Source organism: Hippocampus comes, unplaced genomic scaffold, assembly GCF_001891065.2.
Source record: "Hippocampus comes isolate QL1 unplaced genomic scaffold, H_comes_QL1_v1.1 scaffold86, whole genome shotgun sequence".
Lineage (NCBI taxonomy): Eukaryota > Metazoa > Chordata > Actinopteri > Syngnathiformes > Syngnathidae > Hippocampus > Hippocampus comes.
In genome coordinates, this window is record NW_017805882.1 from 4,197,722 (window position 1) to 4,221,832 (window position 24,111).

A 24,111-nucleotide genomic window follows, 5' to 3' on the forward strand; every position below is an offset into this window, starting at 1 on the left:
CGGTCAGTTGCAAGGCACTTATAGAATACAAGCAACGATTCACACCTACATCCACATGGTCACTGAGTGGGAACCGATGTCACGCTGCCCGCACACAACTCAGCCGAGTGTGTCGCCACACCGCCAGCAACTCACAATAAAATCAGTTAATGAAATTGATCATTGGATGTTTCACTCAGTATGTTAAAATCTATGCCTATGGAGTACTGTTCGAATCAGGACGATGTGAGATAAGATAAGAATAAACGTGGGAAGGTAGCAGGAGGGTAAAAGAATTGCTTGAAAGGGTTTAATGCGCTAACGCAGTGCTTATAGTTGACAGATGCCGGGGAGAGCATTAACTCTGTGTTGCATGTTTGTGATTTCCTTTCGGCCATCAGGGACTAATGCTATAATCTATATACTCTTCCATTTACTTGAATTCAACATGTTGATGGCTTGTTGCTTTTCCCAAACTAAATATGTTTGTCCTTGTGTGTGCATCACGTTCATGTAAACATAACATCAAATGAAGTAGTGCAGCTTGAAAAGACAGATGCGTGTCCATGCATGTAAGTGTGGTTTGTTTTGGTTGCTATCGCTACATTGTAATACTCTTTGCAAATCATTTTCTTTATTCTCCTAAATGAGTTTTAGCGTGCATTGGTAAAATCACATATCAATAATTCTGTTGAAAATATGGCTTGATAAGATGTAAGGTATACCTCATTGGAACCGAAATATTTTTAAAGCTTTGAACAGCAGTGCTGCATTTAATCATTTTCTGTGCCACTTCTCCTGGTCTGCTTCACTGGTACCGTATTGTACGCAATATAAGTCGCTTCGGAGTATAAGGTGCACCTTCATTGAACGGTCTGTTTTAAAATTATTTTAATATATAGGGCGCGCCGCATTATAAGGCGCATAGAATAGAAGCTGCAATCGTGGCTGAGGTTGCATTATGCAGCCACTAGATGGAGCTACGCTAAATACAATGCAATTCAGCTTTATTTATATGGCGCTTTCACAACCGCTGCAACTGTCACAAAGCATTTAAAATACTCTCTCCAAGAAATCAGAATATTGATCCATATATAAGGCGTGTTGGGTTATAAAGCGCACTGTCAGCTTTTGAGAAAATTGAATTCTTTTAGGTGCACCTTACAGTGCGGAAAACATGGTACCTATCCCTCTTGACTTTGGGTAAGATGCTAACTACACATTGAAGTTCGTCCCAGTCAATCACAGTGCACACAACAGCAATTCACACCATCAGCGAGTCAGGGAGGGAGAGGGATAAATTGGCATTACTGGACAGTGGAGAAAAATGTGTCTGCAATTCCCCTGACATACTTTTTCAAGAGCGCACAAATCAATTTTCGATTTTGTCATATTTTAAACATGTGTATATGCATACATGTTGCCATGAAAGCAAATTATGTTGTGTTCTGTGCCTGTGGAAACGTACTGTGGTCGATAAAACAAAAGATGCAAGTGATACTACCAGACAATTGAAAATATGATGCATAGAGCAGCAGGGATGAAAGGGAGGCAGGGATGAGGGAAGGAGGAGCAACCACAGTAAGAGATGTGCCACAGATTACCAACCGGTGTCAGATGCTCTACAAACAGATAAAGAGGACAAAAGGAGAGAGCAGATATTTCGGTGCATGCACGTTTGGCAGAAAAGATGACAGACGTGAAGAACATGTCATCCATGGAGGTGCCAGAGGGGAAGTTGTTGAAGAAGGTCAGTTGATTTGCAGTTCTCATAATGTCTTTGACTTGGTGGTGACATGCATTATGCTATTTTTTTTTATCTCACTTTTCCTTCCCCATTTGAAGCCTAACTTGCATAAACATGCTAACTCTTTTAGATTCACAGCCGTCTGTATGTTTGTGTCATACGTGCTTTCTGTTGTTGAACCAAGTAAACTTGCAGGATACATTATTTTCCCTTCTCTTCTAAAAAAAATGGGCATTACATTCTCTACAGGGTTCTTTCAAAAAGAAGATTGAGTCTCTGAGGCGTTGGAGTTCAGCTAGTATAAAAAGGCCTCCAAAACCAAAGGCCAAAACCTTAAGCCTGTCATCCCCCGTGGGAGACCGTGATGACCTTTGGCTGCAAGAGGGAGACAGGAGGAAGCTGCGGCCCATTGTTGACTCTGTGTTTGGACAGGTAGGATTCTTAACCGGGCAATATTTTCGTGTGAATTGTTTCAGTCATCGTTCAGCCTGAGTTCAAAAGAGATGCCAAGGAATGTGTGGAAGGGTTGGGGTGAGATATTCAAGCTCTTACATGAATGCATGCCAGTACGCATTAAGTTTGGCAACATGGCATTGACATACAGTAAATTGTGAGTTTTGGATGCACATAACAGTGGTCAGTTTATTTGGCTATCAGTTGCAAAGCAGCAAAATTATCCTTTCGCAATCGCCCAAAAAGAGTGAATCTGTGTAAAAATATTGATTATTGTCAATGGCATGTCTACATCTTATAGTACCGTATTTTCACATCAACTGTATTAAGAGGCCCAGTGTCAGTTACGGGTTCTATTTCTGTATTTAACACATACACAAGATGAACTGCATAATTGGACGCTAGCTAATAACATACGCTAGCTTAAGAAATACGGTTGCATGCATGCACGTTAGTGTATGTTTTCTAAAAGGCAGCGGCAGCAAAACTGCTGGGCAAGTTCTCCATCAAACACACCAGGTTCCCTCATGTCATTTTCCCAGTCAGTCTCAGAAATGATGCCGGCTTTTGCGAAAGCTCGAACAACAGTGCAAGCAGACACGTTAGCTCAAGCATCCACAATCCATTCATAAATTGTGGCATAACCCCCTCAGCTGCGCTGCTGTGTTCGCCATCACGCCCACGACGCTCGCAACTTCACTTTGAAAGTCCTGTTTACACTGGCGTCCAGCGGTTGGAGTTCCTCCATCAAACCTCCCGGTATGATGGCAAGCTCCGAGTTCATTTGCTGCACTTGGTTTTTCACAGCTGCTGTGAGATGGCCGTGCATGGAGTCACAGATCAGCAGGGACAAACCCCACCAAAACACTCCTGCCTCCTTACGTACACCTCACTCAGCCACGCTGTCATTTTCTCCTTGTCCACCCAGCCCTTTTGATTGGCCATAACGATGACTCAAACTGGAAACTTTTCTTTTAGGCAGTGCATTGGGCAGTTTCTATCCATTACCATGGGAACCAAGCACAACAATAAAAGCCGACTTCTCGTGCTCTCTTCTTTACAGTGTCGTTCACCGGGATGTCGAAAGTGAATAGCACTTCGTCCATCTTGGTTATTGTGGTTGGGCTGGATGGATGGAGTTGTCGGCAATCGTTTTGGTGTTTTTCAAAATGCAAAGTATGCTTGTCCCTTATCACTTGCCATAGTCCAAGCGGGTAAGCTAGGAATGTGGGGATTTGTTGAGAGAACAGTCGGTAATGGAAGCTGGCTGGCTGAGCGGCAGAGTAAAAGATGAAAATTCCCAAGAAAGTGTCTTCTTTAAATTCAATGCAGTACATGACACCTTTCACTGCAGTCGGAGCGGAAGATGGCCAGCTTTCCCTTGTTACCTGCCAGATGTTGCTGTGCCACGGTCGTCCTTACCCGGATGGATAGATGGCACCGTTTCATAACACGAAAGCACCACGCGGCATCTATTAGTTGATTTTGAATTCTTTCACGGCTGCTCGATGACCATGGTTTAGTTACTCCATCTTCTTGAGCAATAATAATGACATGTTCATTTACTGTGATGGATTTGAAGTTTCGAATAGCGCAATGAAAAGGTTAGACTTAAGATGCTTGCTCAGTGTTTCTTAACCTGGGTTCGATCGAAACCTAAAGGTTCGTGTATCAGTCTCAGGGGTTCGACAGAGCCTCTGCCATGGAGGTTAAGACACACCCGACTCAACATGTCAATTAGTTATGACATGCCCGCTTCGCCATCACTGGCTGGTTCATTTTGTGCACAATTTAAAAACTTATACTTTATACTTAACTAATTGTGTTTACTTTTTTCAGTTTTTTATAAATGCGGCTTTTTTGTCTTGAATTTGTAAAAAAAAAAAAAAAAATCTATTTTTTATTTTTCACTAATGAAAGGTTCTGTGAATGTGCATATGAACTGGTTGGGTTCGGTACCTCTAACAATGTTAAGAACCACTGTGCTAGCTGTAGCTGGCACAGAGTAAATTAGCAAAGTACTTAACATTCGGTAGATCTCAAGTTTGATGTGCTCTGCTACCAAAAACCTATTGTGAGCCTTGATGTTCAATAATCTGAGGCTGAGGTTCACTATAGTTATTTATGGAGTGACATATGGTAGTGTCAGTTACAGTTCCAGTGCAATGCTTTGCTCTGACTCTTCAGAAACTCACAACGGTGTTCAAATATGCCCTTTGGTTATAAGTGCCCCCAAAAAAGTAGTGCCAGATCCCAGTGCATCAGGCAGTACACATGGAAAAGCGCGATATGCTTATTGGTTTAGAACATAGGCTGCGTTCGGAATGCATACACTCTCAGAGTGGTGTCAGAGTGAATTTCCAAACACGGCGGCAGCAAAGGAGTTCCAGTTGGACAAAACCTCCGCTTCTAACTATCGAAAAATTTTACTTTTTAGTTTGAAATGGCTTAAGCTAACTAATATTTGTGTCACATTAAGGCCTGGTTTCTTCTTCTAGTTTCTTTTGCCAATTGGCACATACTTTTGTTGGTGCTAAATTTTGATCTTTAGTTTGCTGTACGAAAGAAGAACACGAATAAGGAAGAACCAGTAGGAAATGAGTGCACGTGGCATGAAGCACCTCCCCTGCGCCGGAGCCTCAGTGTGCTGGACATGGGCCGGAGCCATGCAGACATTTCGAACTGGTGCGGACCAGGGGAATCTGAATGTTGAATGCAAATGGCACGCCACACAGCGGACGATAAAACAAGTAGAAATTGTGTGCTTGGTGCTTGCTAGTTGCCATAATGGAGACTACTTCTTAGCGGAGGTCAAAAGTATGGCTGAACTTCATAAACAACCATCATAAATGAAATCAGTTTAGTGCAACACATGTTCTTAAATATTATCAAAGGACGTTGCACTTCAAATTTGATAAAGCACTTCCAAATGTCCCGTCGAGACATTCTTGTGCTGCTTTGGCTCAGACTGAATGTTCAGCCTGGTACCTACAGTAGGTCACTAGGTTTGATATAAATGTACAGGTAAAAAGTTGTGAAATTTAAAAAACAGAGTTCATCCAATTTCATCCCCCCAAAATCACTGGTTAATGTTATGTTTTTTTTTTTTAGGTTACATTTGGTTTTGTGCCCTTTTTGTCTTCCGCTGTTTTCGTCATCCGTATTCCTTGTGTTTAACTAATCAGCTCCCTCAACCCTTTGCGTCTTGTCCAGGTGTTTCTCGTTGTCTCGTCACTTTGCTTGTATTTAGTTCCCTGGGTTCTGGCAGTCATTGTGAGTGTGAATTTCATAGATTTTGTTGTTGTTGTTGTTGTTGTTGTTGTTGTTGTTGTTGTTGTTCTTCTTCTTCTTCTTCTTCTTCTTCTTGTTACAATGGTTCCTTGTGATTTTCAGGACTTTGTTTGAGTACTTCAGTTAGTTTTTTTCCAGTGTACTCCTGTTAGCATTTTTGTTACATACATCTTGGACAGTCCACCCTGCTCCTCACTGCTTTTTGGGGTCCTCCAACTACCATCACACAAAACCTGATAGTTAGGATACTTAGTTTTTAAATTATTATAATTATTGTTTAAGAATTGGAATTGAGAATCTTTAGGGAACCGGAATGGAATCAGAACCGGAATCATTCGAATTCAAAGGATGCTCAACACTATTTATTACCAATAGGGAATGTTGGATGATCAGCATCCTTCACGAAATTGCATTCCGTGTGCCATGCTTTGGGGCAAAAATAGGCAGTTGCCAAAAAGGGAAACGATGTCTCTCCAGCAAAATGCATGTGCATCACTTTTCGACCCACTGTGAGATTTTGATATTGAACAATAGTTCCTTTACCCCTCCTCGCCCCAAAAGAAAGACACAAAATGATTTATTTCAGGAAAGGGGGGCTTTACGGACATTTGTCTGCTTTGAGTTAGAAGTTAATTGTGGATACTTTCTTTGAAAGTCCGATCCGGACCGAAATCAGTACTCAGTCAGGGAAAAGAAAGAAAAGACTAATTTGTGATTATTTTGCACAGCTGTTCTCATTGTTGAAATAAATCATCTATGCTCTCAACACCAAATGCAGCAGATGATGAAGGAGGTGGGGGCTCTCGGATGAGGGCCAGAGGTTGATGGATGTCATTTAGAAAGAAAGGCAGAAGAGATTGATTGGGATTTGACAGGGATTAAAGTCGAGCTGCAACGAGCGAGCAGACAAGCCAGCCAGATGCACATCATTCCCACCACTTTTTTTTTCTCACAAAATAGACAGAGGGAACTTGAGACATGACACGTAGTCTGAACACACAGATTTGACAGATATGATGCAGCGTGTCAATTTGGTCACCCATTAATCCAATTTATTCCATTTATTTGTCAGGATCAGCCTAGCCTAGCTGACTTTAGTCAGAGTTGCATGATGAAAATATGATGTAGGCTGCAGAGAAAGTACGGGAAGCCATCTTTTACTGAATTGTTTCAAAAAAAGTTTCCCAACAAAGTTTCCTGTCAAGATAAGGGTGTCCAAAGTCACGCAAAGGGTACAACCTACCTACAACTTTCCGCTGTGATACAAGGAGGATTTAAGAAAACGTGTATCTTGTTTTCCATCTCCACTCGTTGCTGAGAAGCAGAAGATTTTGATGTAGAAGTAATATCATGCTCAGGAGATTGTGCAGCGTGAATGTAACCCGGCATGACTGCTGAAAATGTGAGCTTGCAGTGTTCGAGCACCACCATGCTATGTGACAACCGGCAAACAAGTCATCTCAGGAGTTTATCAGATTGAATGGAGTCAAAGGTCGAGTGGACAAATGGAGCAAGGGAATCATTCTCACTGACTCCAACAGAAATTAAGAGTATATCGGTGTTTAATCGACAAAATATGGGATTATTTTTTAATGGGCTACTGTCCAGCAGATATAATCAGCTGTCGGATTAATTTTATTTATTTATTTTTAACCAACACACATTCTTTTCTCCACTTTTCCAATTCTCCTCTAAGGAACTAGATACATATTAAATCTCTAGTAGAAATGCATGCATGCATTCATTCATTCAAACATACATACATACATACATACATACATACATACATACATACATACATACACTTAGACACAAACATTCGTTCACACCCACATTGATTATTAATAAAAGAAAATGATACATTCTGATCGTTTTGACTCTCGCTCCACAAGTACACTATATTGAGCAGTGGCGAGTGATCTGAGACTGCAGGGGAAGCTCAGCTTCCCCTCCTATATGCCCCACCCCACAAATGAAAAAAAAATGTACGAGAATACCTTCATATTTTGTTCAAATCAGCTATTGATCACAGGCAACTGACACGACTTCCTTCTCATTCATGTCCGGCGCTTTTACGCAGTCGGACGCTGAGCGTCTACTGTTTCTTGGAGTTGGTTGTTCCACTGCGCGAAACTGAACGGTCAATGGATAAATGATGGGCTTTATTGCGCCCATCGGACGCTCAAAGGTCTCTGGGAGTCTATGGGGCAGTGGGCTGGCACGGACGCTTGGCTTCTGCATGATCTGTTTGAGGCGGAGCTGAGCTTCCACTTATTTGAATGACCAGTAGCTGCCACTGATATTGTGACAACTGTTGTTATTGCCATCATTTTCAGAAATACAACCCATTTTCTATGTTGCATATCCTGTTGAGGATTTGAGGGAGCTGGCGGCCTATCCTGGTTGACTTCTAGCAGACTACAGCGTTACTGATCCCCGATCTGGACAGTTGTACAGATGGGCTTAATTAGTTATGCTGAAAATAACCCGTGTGCTAAAATAAAAGCAACAAACTTTGGCCTATTTCATTCATGTCATAAATCTCGATTCAATGATATGTTCTATTTTGATGTAAAAGTGTTTTGAATTTTTTCATACTATATTACATCATGTAACTTGTTATGATTGCAGGTTTTGGACAGGTGTGATACTGGCTTGGCTGCCGTGTACATATCCGATGTTGCTCATCAGTCAAAGGAATGTTCTGGGAATTTTTGTGTGAATGCTCAGACGAAAATTCGAGGGAACATTGGGTGGGAGTGTGTTTTTATTTTATTTTTTTACTCATTCACTGCCGTTGACAGGCTGCTATGTCACTAGCATAAAACAGGGAGGGCTAACAGTGATTGTGTTTATGCCATGACAGCTACCGATGCTTCCCTTTGCGAGCTACTGGCAGCTCGCGATCTACTTAATGGGCACCCCTGCAGTAGATAATACCCAATAATCCATCTGAGTTAAATATGAAACCAATTTTGACATTGAATTTTCAGTTCTATGATGTTACATAGCTGACAAGGTGATTTGGAATTCACAGTCAATTATGGCATACAGTAAATGCAGTTTGATTATGCAAACGTTATTCTCACATCATGTCCAGCTTTAGCTTTATCCATCTTATGAAAGTAGGTTAGCAGCTGCGCCTTCACCAAAGTGGCATTTATTACAGCAACAGTTGTGTCCACTAACATGGGATAGAGAACAAGAACACACAGTTCTAGCCTGTTGTATGTGTAATGTATATGTATTATCCTGTTCATGTAGAAAATAGTTCATCCAGTGCATGTCCTGAACTGTTGCAAAATTGTAAACCCCACTTTTTGGTCATATGACAACTCAAAAGCAAGTTGTGGACAGGTGCAAAAACTATCATCCCTTTTTATTGTTTTCCCAGGACATCTGTCCTCTGAAAATGTGTTGACTCCGCAATCTCCTTCCCGATGGCAGCAGGCCGAAGAGGCTGTGAGATGGGTGGGTGAGGTCACCTGCGATCCGGATGGCTTGGCGGGTCAGACGGGAGTAGTAAATGTCCACGAGTGGGGGGAGAGAGAGACACCAATGATCTTCTCAGCTGCTCTCACGCGAGCTGCAAAGTCTTTTGGCAGGACACAGTGCAAGCACCATACCACACAGTGATGCAGCTGGACGGGATGCTCTCAATGGTGCCTGTATAAAATGTCTGCATGATGGGGGGGTGAGGCTCTTGCTCTCCTCAGTTTGCGGAGGAAGTACAGGCATTGGTTGGCTTTTTTGGCCAGTGATGAGGTATTGTGGCTCCAGGACAGGTCTTCAGAGATGTGCACTCCCAGGAACTTGGTGTTGCTCACTCTCTCCACTGTGGCACCGTTAATGGTCAGTGGAGCATGCTGGGAGTGCGTCTTTCTGAAGTTCACAACAATCTCCGTTGTCTTCTCCACATTCAGGTGGAGATTGTTGCCTTTACACCACTAGGCCAGCCTGCTCACCTCACTCCTGTAGATTGTCTCATCATTGATGTTGATGAGACCCACGAAAGTCATGTCATCCGCAAACTTAACGAAGAGATTGGAGCTGGACAAAGGAGTGCAGTCGTGGGTCAGCAGTGTGAAGAGGAGGGGGCTCAGCACACATCCTTGTGGGGCACCTGTGTTCATCATGATGGTGCTGGAGGTGTTGCTGCCGACCCGAACTGCCTGTGGTCTCTCCGTCAGGAAGTCCAACAGGATGAGCTGCTACGGGATGATGGTGTTGAATGCTAAACTGAAGTCGATGAACAGCTAATGACATACTGACCAACAGGTGTGCAGCTGCAGGGAGAGCCCTACAGTGCCACCTGTTGGTCACAAACCGAAACATGACACCTTCATGTTGTGAGTAAGTTAGTAAGTTAAGTTACTGAGGTGATTTAAGTTCCAAGTTCAGTTCATGCCTATTTAGCTACCCACCGTGGATCGACCGGTAATTGACACCCCTGCCTTTTGGCTCAGCTCCTTTTTCAGCACCACAGACTGATACAGGGTTCGCGTGACTGCAGATGCAGCAGCAAGCCGCCTGTTGATCTCCCACTCCATTCTTCATTTGTGAACAAGACCTCGAGATACTTGAACTTGTTCACTTCGGAGACAGTCTCATCCCTGCTACACTTTTTCTGACTGAGGACCAGAGTCACAGATTTGGAGGTGCTGGTTTTCATTCTGGTGGCATGGTGGACGTTTGATTCGCATGTTCGCCTCACAGTACAGAGATTGTGGGTTTCATTTCGTGCTCCGGCCTTCCTGTGTGGCGTTTACATGTTCTCCCCGTGTCTGTGTTGGTTTTCTCTGGGTCCTCTGGTTTCCTCCCACATACCAAATACATGCATGGAAAGTTAATTGATCATTCTAATTTGTCCTTTGGTGTGATTGTGAGTGAGAATGGTTGTTTGTCAATGTGTGCCCTGCGATTGAATGGAAACCAGCTTCAGTTGTACCCTGCCTACTGCACAATGACAGTTGGGATAAGCTCCAGCATGCCCGCAACCCTAGTGAGGATAAGCGGCTCGGATAATGGATGGATGGACGATTCTCATCCCAATTGCTTCACACTGTGGTGCAATTCGCTCCTATGGGAATTGAAAATTGCAGCTTGGTGAAGCTAAAAGACCCACATTATCTGGAAAAAAACTGAGATGCAATACTGAGGCCACCAAACTGGACCCCTTCAACATCTTGGTTTCGCCTAGAAATAAAATACTGTCCATAAAAGCGATGAACAGAATCAGTGACAGATAACACACCCTTATGTTTGAACAGTGTCTTTACCACATGCACACGATAGTACACCAACTGCTGACTATTTTTTTAGGAGTCTGCCCACATCAAGTTTGAGTGGTCCAAATTCCCAACTTTTGGAGTCTGTCCATCTTTTTGTTTACTGCCCCATCACGGGATTTTTTGACCCAACTTCTGTGCTTGCGGCTCTCCATGGAATACTGACAAATTGTCAACAAAGCGCCGTTTGGATTTTTGTCACTGACATTTCTTCAAACCACAACTATTGTTTTAAATATTTTCTTTATTTATTTCCATCATCATCGAAATTATCTTCTGCATTCATATAACTACACATGTAGGCCACTACTCTACTTAAGATGAATCCTCAAGTGATTTTATATGAAAATGTACAATGCGGGGGGAATCCCACTGCAGGGCTGAGGTTTGCTAATCTGAGGACTGTCCAGCTGGATCAGTGAGCTAAGGCGCATAATATTATATAACTGAGACATGGTGGATTCGATTCTTGATGTTTGTCATCTCGTCGCCTCCTTGTACAACACAATAGAGATCCACATTGTGCATCCCATTTTAAGGTTAAGGAAAGGTAATTCATATTTGTCAGAAAAAAAAAACGATAGAGTGTTCTGAGAAAATGAAAGGGCTTTCGCCTTTTAGCATCTTGACGCCTTGTGCTGCATCTCTCTGTGTATGACCTCTGCCATTGGCCATTCAGTGATGCAGTTTGGATGCAACTTTCGCTTCCCAACAGCCAAAAAGATGAGGTCTGCTGCACTCTGTTGGCGACTTTTTGAAAATGCAACATGTGAAAAGCTATTCTCTCCTCTCCAAGACTCGTGGATCTCAGTAATCTCCAGTGGCTGTTTATTGGCTCACTGGCCAAGAAAATGTCTCCCCTGAGCACATTTCTCAAAGTTAGTCTTAAGGAACATTACTTGCTGTTTATTATATTATGTACCACCCCCAAGCCTATTAATTGACTTGTGCAGCTAGAATGCAGTTTAATATCGAATAAAAAGGTACTATATTAATATACATCATCCTGAAAGGGTTACTGACTTCTGTGCAGCCAGCATGGGTTCAGTTCTCACTCTTTTTGCACCTGTGACTGGTGACCATGAGTTCAGGGTGCAGTCTGCTTTTTGCCGAATTTATTATTGATACTCTCCAGCTCACCATGAGCCTGAACATGATGTTGGTGTGGGATAGAAAATGGATGGATGGACATTATGTTGTATGTTGTGCTTCATGACTAACGGAAGTGTTACCGTCCTATATTTTCGTGGAACTGTTTGAGTAAGTGCTCTATATCAATGACATACTTCAAAACCTAATGGTATGGGAATATATGTTCAACACATATGACTTGTTTTTAAATAACTCAATTAATTATCTATATATCCTTTCATGTTTGAATGTTGCAGAATTAAATCTCTGCAATGTCATACAATTGCTTAGAACAGGAACCCAATTCAAGCCTTTACTCTCATGTCCAACATCACTCTTTGCTCTAATCTGAAATGCCAGGGATTAAACAGACAGCCAACTCCCCATCCGTAATTCTGCCCGTACACCTCCCCCTTCTGTGCTCTCTCATGCACATGCGGAGTTGTGCCAGGCTCGTCATTTTGAGACCATAAACATGATGCTCGAGGGGCAGAGAGAGGAAAGTAGGTGGGATGGATTAGATTAAGTTGTTCCAATTTCAAGCGATCACTCTGCAGTCGGGGTGACAGACAAAATGTGTTTGTGTGAGCAAAAGAGAGAGACAGAGAGAGAGAGAGAGAGAGAGAGAGAGAGAGAGAGAGAGAGAGAGAGAGAGAGAGAGAAAATGTTCAAGTCATGCAATCAGAGATTGCGGGTTGTTTCAGCCCAGATATGTTCAGGCTCTCCAATACTGACCTGTCACTCTTCAGCAACTGTTGGTAATGTTACCCTCCATGTCTTAAAATTCCTTTTATCAGCCTCCGATAACCTATTGGGGTTTAGGATTGGACACAGCACCATGCGGATTGATTGGCTCTACCTGGACCAGTATAAAGTTGGATTGTAGCTTATTTGCCCAAGAGGAAATTTTGCTTGCAGGTGTTCAGCCCCAAAGCCCAGTGATATGCGCAGGATGTAGCATGCTGCTGGATTTCAGACTTGAATGTGGCTATTGAGGACAAACAAAAGCGGCAGACAGGAGCAGTGCTGACTGGACAAAAAAGAGGAAAAGAGGGTGGTGATGGGAAATATCAATAAGACATCTAGAAAAAACAGTACAAAGAGTAAGGTAAGGATGAATGACTGCTTTTTACTGGAAAATGTGCTTTAGTGTATATTTTATACCTTCAAAGAATATTTATCTCGCATTCTCAAGTTTGTTAATATCTTGTGTTCAAATAAAAATGGCAACCACTCATCAGAAGTCTATATTAGATTCTCCAAATTGCATTGTAGTGTTATGTTGAGTCAAATGAATGTAAGATTTTAAATGCATACTTGTGTTCACAAAAGTGAGCCTGCACTGCTGCCATTGATCATTTTAATTGGATCCCCTCTTCTAAGGGGTTGTCTCCTGTGGAACGAAGTGGGTCCCCACTGGCTCCCGCCATGCTCGGGGGCTTGAGAGATGCAGGTGAGATGGACACAGAAGAAGACGAAGAAAGAGGGAGTGAACCGGAGTTCGATGAGCCGCTCTGTGCTCTGGTTAAGAACTGCAACATGTTGCACAACATAGTGGGGCCTGCGTGTGTCTTCCTCAAACAGGGCTTCGCACAGAGCCAGCTCGTATGTATGACTGCTGCGCACACACACTCAGAAGAAAGACAGAAACATCCCTTACCCTGGAAACATCAAAATGATCTTCTCGTCCAGATTTATGTCATGCAGTCTTAATATGTAGCAATCAATAGCGGGCTAGCAGCACTAATTGAAAAAAGGCATTAAGAAGTAAATGTAGTGAGAGATTATGTCTGATTTCCTGAGTTATAGTCCACAGGGACATGAAATGACCTTGAATGTAGAGAAGACTTTTTACGACTGGGCTTAAATATAATATCTTGGCAATATCTGACCCTGTCTATGATTCCGCATTTTATTACACGTTGTTTATGTGGCAGGTTCAAATTTACCGTGAAAGGCAACTTTCAAACCATGGGACAGAACTAATTACTCTGCTGAAAAGTAGAACAATGCCTCATCAGAACCGTCAGTGCCATATACATTATAAATAGTGAATCAACATTTTTTTAATACCATTTATCCTCACTAGAGTCACAGTTTATAGCCTATCACACACTCCATACTGAAAACAAGCATTCACACTCACACCTACAGTAAGGACAATTTAGAATCTTCAATGAACCTAAAAAAATACCAGCGCACAGAGAACATGTAAAGGACAGATCAGAGTGTGCATTCGAGCTGCCAGTCTCAGAACTGTGTGGCAGATATGCTAACGCCTCCATTACTCCGCCGCCGATCCCATCCAGGGGCACGTTACCATCAGCATCTAGCTTGTCATTCAAACACCACTGCGCAGTTATTAAACTCAAAGCCCTCGGGCCAGATCCTGCCCACTGGCACTTTTAAGTGGCCCAGGAAAGCTTATCACAGCTTGTCCTTGACTTCTGCTTAAAATTAGCAATACATTTTTTAAATCACAAAATGCAGGGGCAATTATGTAATATGATGTCTCGGTCATTGGAATTCCTACACAGACATATTAACAAGAAATACAAATGTAATTGTGTGTTCTCACCACACCCCTAATCCCTAAACAAACACACAGAGCATCTTCCTTCTGCTTTGTTTGTATACATTGTGATTTTGTAAAGTAGTGCATTAAAAATGCAGCTTCCACAACCACGGCACACCAAACTGCAAATTTTGGTGTACTGTGACATCTCTTGTAATTATCCTGGACATTTACGCAACTAGCTGCACGGTCTGTGTTTAGGCTTCACAGGTCTAAGTTTGAGAGTTCCAATCCATTGACAAGTTCTCCATGTGTTTGCCAAGGTTATTATAATTTCACAAAAGTAAGAAAATAATAATGAAAATTATATCATTCATTAGCTTTCAGAGTTTATTTCAAATGTATGTACAGAAGAAGAAAGGTCAAACAGTTGTTTGGTAAATGTAGCTTACTTTATTACATATGTATTGTTTTATCTTTCAAATACTCCATATATTGGAAAATGAGGACTAAAACAATCACTCATAAAAACCAAACTAAAATGAAGCAATTTCACAAGGTTCAAACATGAATAAAAATCCTCTCTGAAACTAACTGAAATGTATCCATCCATTCATCTTCAAGGATCGCAGAGCGTGCTGAAGCCTATCCCAGCTGTCTTCGGGCTGGAGGCAGGGGACACCTTGAACTAGTTGCCAGTCAATCGCAGGGCAATAACTGAAATCCCGTCTTTGATTTTTTTTATTGAGTTTATTTTCTATTACTTTTTTTCATGGGTGCAGGAAATGTTTTTGCCTCACTTGGGTCAGGCAGGACAATTCTTCCCCTTTGTGCTCAGTGGTTTATGCATGTCAATTTCTTCTGATTTTAATTTTGGAGTAATAAGTATCAAAATCTTATGGGCAATGTATAGCAGGAACAATAGGCTATACATTTTTTTTAGAAAATGTAAAGGCACACAAGTAAAATTTGCCATGAAATATAATTACCGGTATTCAAGTAAAGATGAGTAAAAATCCCAAATATTTACACTCCATTACTTTACAAGACTACCACACTGTAGTATTAATACAATATATGGTCGTTCGGTAGTGGCCTAATTGTATTTATGCTTCGTTCAGAACAAGCCCGATTTGTAATGTAACAGCAAGGCTGAGCATGAAAGAACCCAAATCAATAAAACAAGATACAAAATGTAATCCGTGTCAATGTTCATATTTATTGATCACAATTGAATCTAGAACCATACATGTGAATGCGTGTCCAGCGTGCAGGTGAATTCATGTCCGTTTAATGACGCTGCAACTGACAAAATTGGTTTGGGATGGAAAAATGAAAAAAGCGATAAGCTTTCGTGATTTGTAATACAATTTAGGGCTGTAATCTCCTTGTGTTGTCCCCTCAACAACCTCTAATCCAACTCTGTATTATTCCTGTTGATGATGGCACGGCCTTGCAAAACATATCGTGAACAGATGTATCCTTGTGTCACCTCAACACCCCGTTACACACATTTTTATGTTTTTAGGATTTAAGTACAATAAACATATGAGGGTTTTTTTTTCTCTGAGAATTTTTTGATATGCTGTATCCCTTGTCAATTTAGGTCATTGATAATTTTTCAGACAGCTTTGATAATTACTTTCCCAGGTGAGTATAATCAAAAGTACAGAATAGTCAAATGCCTTGTAAGCGATATGTAAACACTGGATATTTCAAGATAATCATCATGCATTATGTGCATTTGCATTCGAATTTGATTTAGGATGAACAGATGTAGTGACTTTTTCATGGATGAGCAGTGGACAAATGTCCTTCTCCTTCCTCCTGCAGTCCACAATCATCTCCTTTGTCTCGTATTCAGGATGAAGTTTTTCTATTGATACCACACTGACCACCTCATCCCACTACACTGTTTCAACCCCCCACCGCCCTCAAGAGATGAGCCGTGCCACAGTAATGTTGTTGTGGTGGATGGTGCATGAGTATAGAGGCTGAAATGCATCAGTACACACCCCTGGCGGAAGCCGGTGCTGAGGTTGATGGCTTAGGAGAGGTGGGAGGCCTACTTTAACCTTCCGGGAGCGGTTCGTCAGACAATCCAAAATCCAGAGGCAGATCAAATTCAAATCACCCACGCCCAACAGCTTATTCGCCAATCTGCTGGGAAGGGTGCCGAGCTGGTCAACAAAGAGCAGACGGGCAGAGCTCCCTTGGTGCACCAGGCGGGACAGAGCAAAGTGGAGGGATGTAGCTACAGCATCTTCCATGGACTTGTTGGCTTGATAAGCAAACTGGTGAGGGTCAAACTCATGGGAGAGATATGAACTGGTGTGGGCCTGGACCGGTTTTTCAAAACACTTTATGGCTATGGGTGTCGGTGTCAATAGATGATCATCATTCAGTCCACTGTTTCTCTTCTTCTTAGGGAGGGGGATGCTGGTGGAAGGCTTCAGGCAGGAACTGACAATTGCCTGGTTTAGGGACCGGTTGAACAAATGAACAAACACAGCACATGCCAATAATTTGAATATAGTGTATGTGTCAGTCAGCTGATGTTTTCAATGAAATACGGCTCTATTTTGGCAAAAGCAGCCGCATCTTGATTTTTGTGGTGAGGCGAGTCTAGTTTACCATGTTTGGGGATTTACCAGATGGCCCTGATCCACACTGGGCGTTCTTTTCCACGAGGCACACCTGTCAATTTGATGGCAGAAAATAGGCTCATCTGAAAACCAGTAAAAAGCAAGTCTAAGTTGTGGTGCTGGGGTTGTACCACGATCGTGGTGGTTTTGAAAGAAATTCATGCAGACAAATTCTGCACTCCGCTAAAATGTGTGGTGGATGTCATTTTATTTCATTCATAAATATGACAATAAGGTTCATAGAACCCTCTGAATCACTGCACACTTCAATTCATTCAACTCATTATTATTATTATTATTATTATTATTATTATTATTATTATTATTATCATCATCATCATCATATATTGGAAAACTATGGGTCGGGGAGGGGGGCCGGGATAGAGGGTTGTTACACATGAACACACTATCAGGGGTGCTGTACAAATACCCACTTCACAGCAGCCATCTTTTCATGATCAGCCAGTGGCATTCTTCTTACGGTTCCTTGGAAGCACACATTCAGATAGAGTTTTGTGGTCAATAAACCACTCCACATTTTTCTGACATGTACTCTATTTGCATGTATGATTGCTAAGCTTTTCTCCCAGTTTAGTGTCAGTATTGTCCATTTTGTGTTTGCATAGTCTAATCAATGTAACTGTTTGTCCTCTCTTTCCTCTTGTTTTCATGCATGATTTGACCTCAATCTACACCCTGTAGGATCGAGACCTGCGGCCTGAAGAAATGGAAGGTATAATTGCTCTCGTAGAATCATTGCATCTCTTCCCTCACCCTCTCTTTCCTTTTGATCTAATCAATTGATTGGGAGCAGGAGAGCTTTTCTGACTTTGCCCTCACTTTAACATATCCCATTGTGTGCAATGAAATGTGATTTTCATGTCAGGACGCATAACTGGAAGAGTATTACACTATTTTTATCATAAACATTATTGTAGAAAATAACATGTAAAAGAAGGTGAGGATGGCATTTTCCCTGAGATTATTTTCACATTGTGTTTGCAAAATAGATGTACAGCATACTCCACGTGCCAACACAACAATCATGGTTGTAAAGACATATAAATGCAATTGCAGTTGTATGTTAGTGGTGCAGTGGCAAATAGGATTCCAAAGTGATTTATATCCTGAATGTGTAAATATTTTCAAGAGAGAGGTGCAGAGGGGTGGATACTGTTCCAGGAAGCAAAATATACATTCAAAAATGCATGATTCCCACAGAGTTGCGTGAGGCATTCAGAGAGTTTGACAAGGACAAGGATGGCTTCATCAGCTGTAAGGACCTTGGCGAATGCATGAGGACTATGGGATACATGCCAACAGAAATGGAACTGATCGAGCTCAGTCAGCAGATCTGTAAGTCCAGAAAAACTGCTCATTGAAAAAGTGAAGATTGAATTCAGAAATTATACGAAAGTCCTCTATTGCCCAATATATATCATGTCTAATATGTTATTTGTGACTTCATAATTAAGTGGATGATGCCCCCCCCCACACACACACATTATTTTATGAAACAATTAAAAAATGCTCAAATGTTATCTGCCAATAATGTCGGCCTAACACATTTGACAACAAAAGGTGCACATTTTAATGAAATGTATAAATTGATCGGGCTTTTGCTTGACAATTTCTTGTTTTTTTTTAAACTGACTTTACAAAAATCTTTGCATTTTGTATTTCACTTTGGGAGTTTTTATAATTTCCCCTTTGGTAGTTTTATAATTTTATAATATGAGCCTCTACCAATTTGTTGAGATGTCACTTGATGGTTAAAAAAAAAAACGAACCGTTTAGGTTCTATAAGTTCTATCAAGTCAAAACAAGTTAAAAATGTTAAATAACTATTTTAACAACGTGGAAAACGATACGGTTAAGCTGTCATTTATGTACATTTATGTTCTTATTTGTCGAACAAGTCGTCTGAGGGCGAACTGTTAATGGGTAAACATGCTGGAACATATGTACCGGATTTTCCTGTTTGTTGGCCTCCAGGTGGCGGCAGAGTAGACTTTGAAGACTTTGTGGAGTTGATGGGTCCAAAAATGCTGGCTGAGACAGCAGACATGATTGGGGTCAAAGAGCTTAGGGACGCCTTTAAAGAGGTAAGCATTCCGGATGCCGCTTCCACAAGTCGTCCATTATTTGTCTCTGATATCACCATCATTGGTGGGATTCTTGCCATTTGGCATTCTTTTTTTTGTCATGTTCCCAGTTTGACTCTGATGGGGATGGTCAGATCAGTCTCGGGGAGCTGAGAGAAGCCATGAAGAAGTTGATGGGAGAGCAACTCAACCACCGTGAGATTGATGAGATTCTGCGTGATGTCGACCTCAACGGGGATGGAGAAGTGGACTTTGAGGGTGAGTGTGTCCATATACCCACTCTATTAGACATGCTTCAGGGGTGTCCATTATGTTGCCCATTATGTTGATCGCGATCGACCGATAGATCACGGACTGGTCCCAAGTCGATCGCGAGGGGTGTAGAGGAGAAAAAACAACCCACCATTTGTGTGTCTTTGTGCATGTTAGTAATATATTTTTTTGTGTTAATGTACACTGCACCCTAATCATCCTATCAGTCTCATTTTCACAAAAAGTATTAAAAAATAAAATAAAATAACTCAGGTAAATCTTTAACCATCGGTGGCGCGTGACCTGCGTCATCGGAAGTTGTTAGCGCTCAGTTGTCTGCAATTGCAGCTTGTGATCAGAGCTCTTGCACTTTATCGTTTATCGTTATCATTATTCTCATTCAGAGTTTGTTTTGTGTACAATTCACCAAAGGCACGGGCAAAGAATAGGAATCTAGAGGGCCAAGGGAAGCACTTTAAAATGGTACGTGTGAGCTACGATAGTTAACAGGATTCAAAAGTGTGCTGCATGCCTCCGTGTCAGGCTGTTGCTCATCATGGCGTGCGTGTGTATGTGCGTGCGCGTGCGTAGCAGACCGTCGTGGGAGGTTGGTTGATCGAAAAGTCGATCTTCGGTCCAAAAAGTTTGGGCACCCCTGTTGAATCTGCTCTCTTTCAGAAATTAATGTTCATATATATAATATAAATCCTCGTCTCACCCCTCGGGTGGTGTCCGTCCCCCATTCAGCTCGGGTCCTCTACCAGAGGCCAGGAAGCTTATATGTGTGTGTAGCCGGAGAAAAGCCACACAGGCCTGGGGAGAACATGCAAACTCTACACAGCCAGAAATGGAATTGAACCCGGTACCTCTGCACTGTGAGGTCAAAGCACTAACCACTGGACCACATCGCCGCCCACATATAATACATATAACATATAATAAGTAATCGTAATATTTATGAATTAAGGGTTCAGCAAGCATTTGGAATGTGTTTTTTCCTGGAAGTTCATCGCTATAAATTTCAACTCATGATAAAATCCGTCAGATTTTCAAAATTCAGTTTGAGATCAAATGAAAACTAGCCTCACTCTTGATCCAAATATTTTCTTTCCTCAGAGTTTGTGCGAATGATGTCTCGCTGACCAAACCGTCTTTGCTGCAATGAATGGGGACCGGACTACACACTGTTTCTTGTAATTGTACTTCTTGTTATATAATAATGTTTGTGTCCATCCTTTCATTCTGTAACAACTGTACGAGAACCCTCTACATGTGTTACTATTGTGTGACGTAATGTGACTGTTGAGACAGGTCAATGGATGATGTGAAATAGAAACGCGGTTGAACAAGAAGAGGTATGACAATCGCTCAAACCCTCAGCCTTGGGTCAAGTATTCAAAGTAGAATGCAATCGAATGAACTGATTTTGTTCAAAACACAAGAAAAGCAAAATATATTTTCATAAAACGAACATGCTGCTTACAAACATCTTTCTCATGATTATTATTCTTATTGTTTTTAATAAGAATAATAATCCTTTGTTGACACAACACAATCTGGATTTTGACACAAAGTAAATGTGGTAATGAGTGTTTCCAATCCAATACTTTACTGAACCCCAGTTAAAATAAAAGTGCATTGCACTGCCTGATTTTCTTTTTAGGTTGACAATCGTATAAAATATTTATGAAATGTATAATTTAATCTACTACGAAGGGTCCTGAGATAAAATGTCTTCACGGTAGAAAGTAAAGCAAACCAAAAACATCTAAATTCTAAAATAGATCACTATTATTTACTGTGACAATTGGTTTCACTCAACATTTTACTTTAAATGAAAACAGTTTCTTATTAGGGGGATGATCTAATTGTTGAAAAAAAGTTACAAATTAAAAAATTAAATAAAATAAAAGCTCATTATGACAAATGACTGCTTGTATGATCCTACGATCCATTTAGCAGAATTTAATGATTTTTAGTGACACTGTCAGATGGCATTGTCTCAAGTAATAATTTTTTTAAGTGTTTCAAGAAACGAATGCTCTATTTTTTACAGTGTTTAATACCTTAGTAATATATGCATTTTCAAATGTGAATACAAATAAAACACTTTGTCCAACGGATTCGTATTGGCTGTCCACCATTTTGTTGCCTCATTTTGAGTAGATGCATGACATGAAATGACCTTTGATCCTTATAAACGTTATGAAGGCACACAGCAGCTCGTTTTCTTCATACGCTTGCCTGGGAATCCATCCTGAATGTCTCACGTCGTTTTATTGTCGTTGCTGTAATCTCTGACCCTCGCTCTCGCTTAATGAATAGCAACTTTAAAACTTCCTAAATCCCCAACTTCACTGTCGATGAGTGTTGTGCACATATAAATCTTCCAGAACAGATCTAACGTTTCAGGAATTCATTTCCTCTTAAAGCACTTGAAGAAGCTGGCATTTTTATGAAGATTTGTTCAATAAAGTCGGCAGAGAAGGTAGAAAGTGGGCAATACCCAAAACGTACAACACAGCATCTGCTCATGCGTATGCTTACCAGGAGGGGGCACTACTGGCAAGCACAAGGCTAAACAAATCACGACTTGATCAATCAAGAACATGAATGGCTTCTGTTGAATAAGCCACACCTAGATGTAAGAGAAAAAATATCAACCGTTTTTAAATCAAAAACATTAAATATTGCGGACGCCACATGTATTACCTCGGAGAAGATGAAAAACAAAAACAACATGAGCAAAGATCAAGTTCAGGATACATTGAGGTGACGTCTTTCTGGATTTATATTGGACGTCAACAATCAGTCTTTGCACACATCAAATATTGCTATGGTGACAGTATTCGCCCAGAGGTTAACAGAAACATACACATGATTCTCACTTCATCATAATCATTTCTTTTTTTTTTTTAATTTTGCACTTCTGAGTCAATGCTAAAGTTCATTGGTTTTTTTTTGTTGTTTTTTTTTTTTACTAAATGATAACACTGAACTGGAATCACAGTCATTTAGCTTACAATAGACAACTTCATGATAAACATGTTTTCAACAAATCAATAAATTATATGAATATTATTTTCTTCATGTTTGAGCTGAATATATAATTGTGGTAGCAATGCCACTATTTTTTTGTTTATGTATTCTTTTTTTTTTTAACACTTAGCAGTGACACTACGGAAATCATTGTTGCTTTTGTCCAGTACTTAAGGCTGAAAAAGACTAACTGGAAATGCATTTAGGTACACCTTCCATAATGTTGACTGCCTTAATTATAAATAGGGTAGTAGTTAGCACGTAGCCTCAAAAATCAAGAGAGTCCCCTCTTAAACAAACACAATTCAATCACTCATATATCACCCGATAAGTAATTACTCATTAAGGGACTTATTCTTCCCGCAGCCTATGGAGTGTGCAACAGCAAACATGCTTAAGTCTTAGGTGAGATCCAGTATTAATAGGGAATAGCATGAGGACCCACTGCACATTTCACGCTTTTAACAAGAATCTATTGGTGCGCCCAAACCCAAAGTATGTCATCACTTGAGATGCTAGCGATAAATGAATACATGTAAAGTTGTCTCAGTGCAGACTCAGGGAGCAATGCAACATGGGGCAACTTGGCACAGGTGGTACAATGTGCATTGGTTACAGGTTTGTTTCTCAGTTGCCTTGGCCCTGATGAAGTATCTTTTTGCGAAACACAACCAGGTGTGCATGGTCATTGTTTGAATTACCCAATAATTCTCTTCCATGGATGTCTCCTTTTAACGAGATCCCCCCATTAACGTCAACAGTTTAAAAGTAACAGAAATGGACATTTAGAGCAGGGGTCCCCAACCTTTTTTGCCCCACGGACCGGTTTATGTCAGACAATATTTCCGGGGACCGGCATTTAAGGTGTGGCGGAAATAATACAACAAAATAATATGGTATGAGCTGCATGGAAACTGTGGTGTTTTCGAAATATAATAATAAACACAAGGAGCGTCTAATCTGGCCGCAACACTCTCTCTGATCGCTATGGTAATGTTTAATGCCTTCAAAATACGTACAACGCAAATTCAAAGTGCATGACAATGACGACTCACCACAGCCCCGAGCTTGATTTTCTGCAACCAGACGGTCCCATCTCGGGGTAATAGGAGACAATGACACCTCAAGTGTGTCCAGTCTACTTCGTAATTTTGTTTTAGTCGCCGTTGCTGCAGAAAACCCCCTCCTCACACAGGTAGCATGTCGGAAATAGCAACAGTGCTACTGTGGCGATCTCAGAATATTCAGCCATAACTTTAATCCAGTTGTCTCGAACGTACTTTTAAGGCCGCCGTCATTTGCGCTCTCCAGCACTTTTATTACTCATTTTGCGAGCTCTAGCGTTTTGTTTTTAGCGTAATCGGTCACGTGACGAAGAAGCGCGGCTTGACATGTGTCAAGCGTGACACAGACGGATGTAACGGAGAATCCGGTAATTTTTCAAAATAAAACATCTTTCATATTCCGAAATAAATGAAACGGAATTAAGGCAAGTTCTTTCTGTGCGGCCCGGTACCAAATGCCCTGCGGACCGGTACCGGTCCGCGGACCGGCGGTTGGGGACCCCTGATTTAGAGCATTCAATCAACCTACCATGCATGTTTTTGGAATGTGGGAGGAAACCAGAGTACCTGGAGAAAAGCCACGGAAGTACAGAGGGAACATG

General features: G+C 41.3%; 1 protein-coding gene across 2 annotated transcripts; it reads left to right on the plus strand.

Moving 5' to 3' along the window:
• Nucleotides 1–1,621: 1,621 nt before the first annotated feature.
• cabp2a (calcium binding protein 2a) lies at nucleotides 1,622–21,526 on the plus strand. 2 transcript variants are annotated; one of them, XM_019889499.1, is made up of 7 exons: nucleotides 1,622–1,729; nucleotides 1,976–2,158; nucleotides 17,752–17,782; nucleotides 18,271–18,405; nucleotides 19,045–19,154; nucleotides 19,265–19,412; nucleotides 20,523–21,526. In XM_019889499.1, exons 1-7 carry the CDS (start codon nucleotides 1,670–1,672, stop codon nucleotides 20,546–20,548), a joined length of 693 nt encoding a protein of 230 aa, XP_019745058.1. In that variant the 5' UTR covers nucleotides 1,622–1,669; the 3' UTR covers nucleotides 20,549–21,526. The 2 variants fall into 2 exon arrangements, with proteins under 2 accessions (XP_019745058.1, XP_019745057.1); XM_019889498.1 differs by lacking the exons at nucleotides 1,622–1,729; nucleotides 1,976–2,158 and adding exons at nucleotides 12,576–12,997; nucleotides 13,273–13,494.
• Nucleotides 21,527–24,111: the final 2,585 nt, after the last annotated feature.

Excerpts from the sequence above, each read along its gene's own strand:
- cabp2a (XM_019889498.1), top strand. The coding sequence starts at position 12,950 with ATGGGAAATATCAATAAGACATCTAGAAAAAACAGTACAAAGAGTAAG. Across the intron at positions 13,495-17,751 it reads GCTTCGCACAGAGCCAGCTC|GATCGAGACCTGCGGCCTGA; the intron begins GTATGTATGACT and ends TACACCCTGTAG. Across the intron at positions 18,406-19,044 it reads CGAGCTCAGTCAGCAGATCT|GTGGCGGCAGAGTAGACTTT; the intron begins GTAAGTCCAGAA and ends GTTGGCCTCCAG.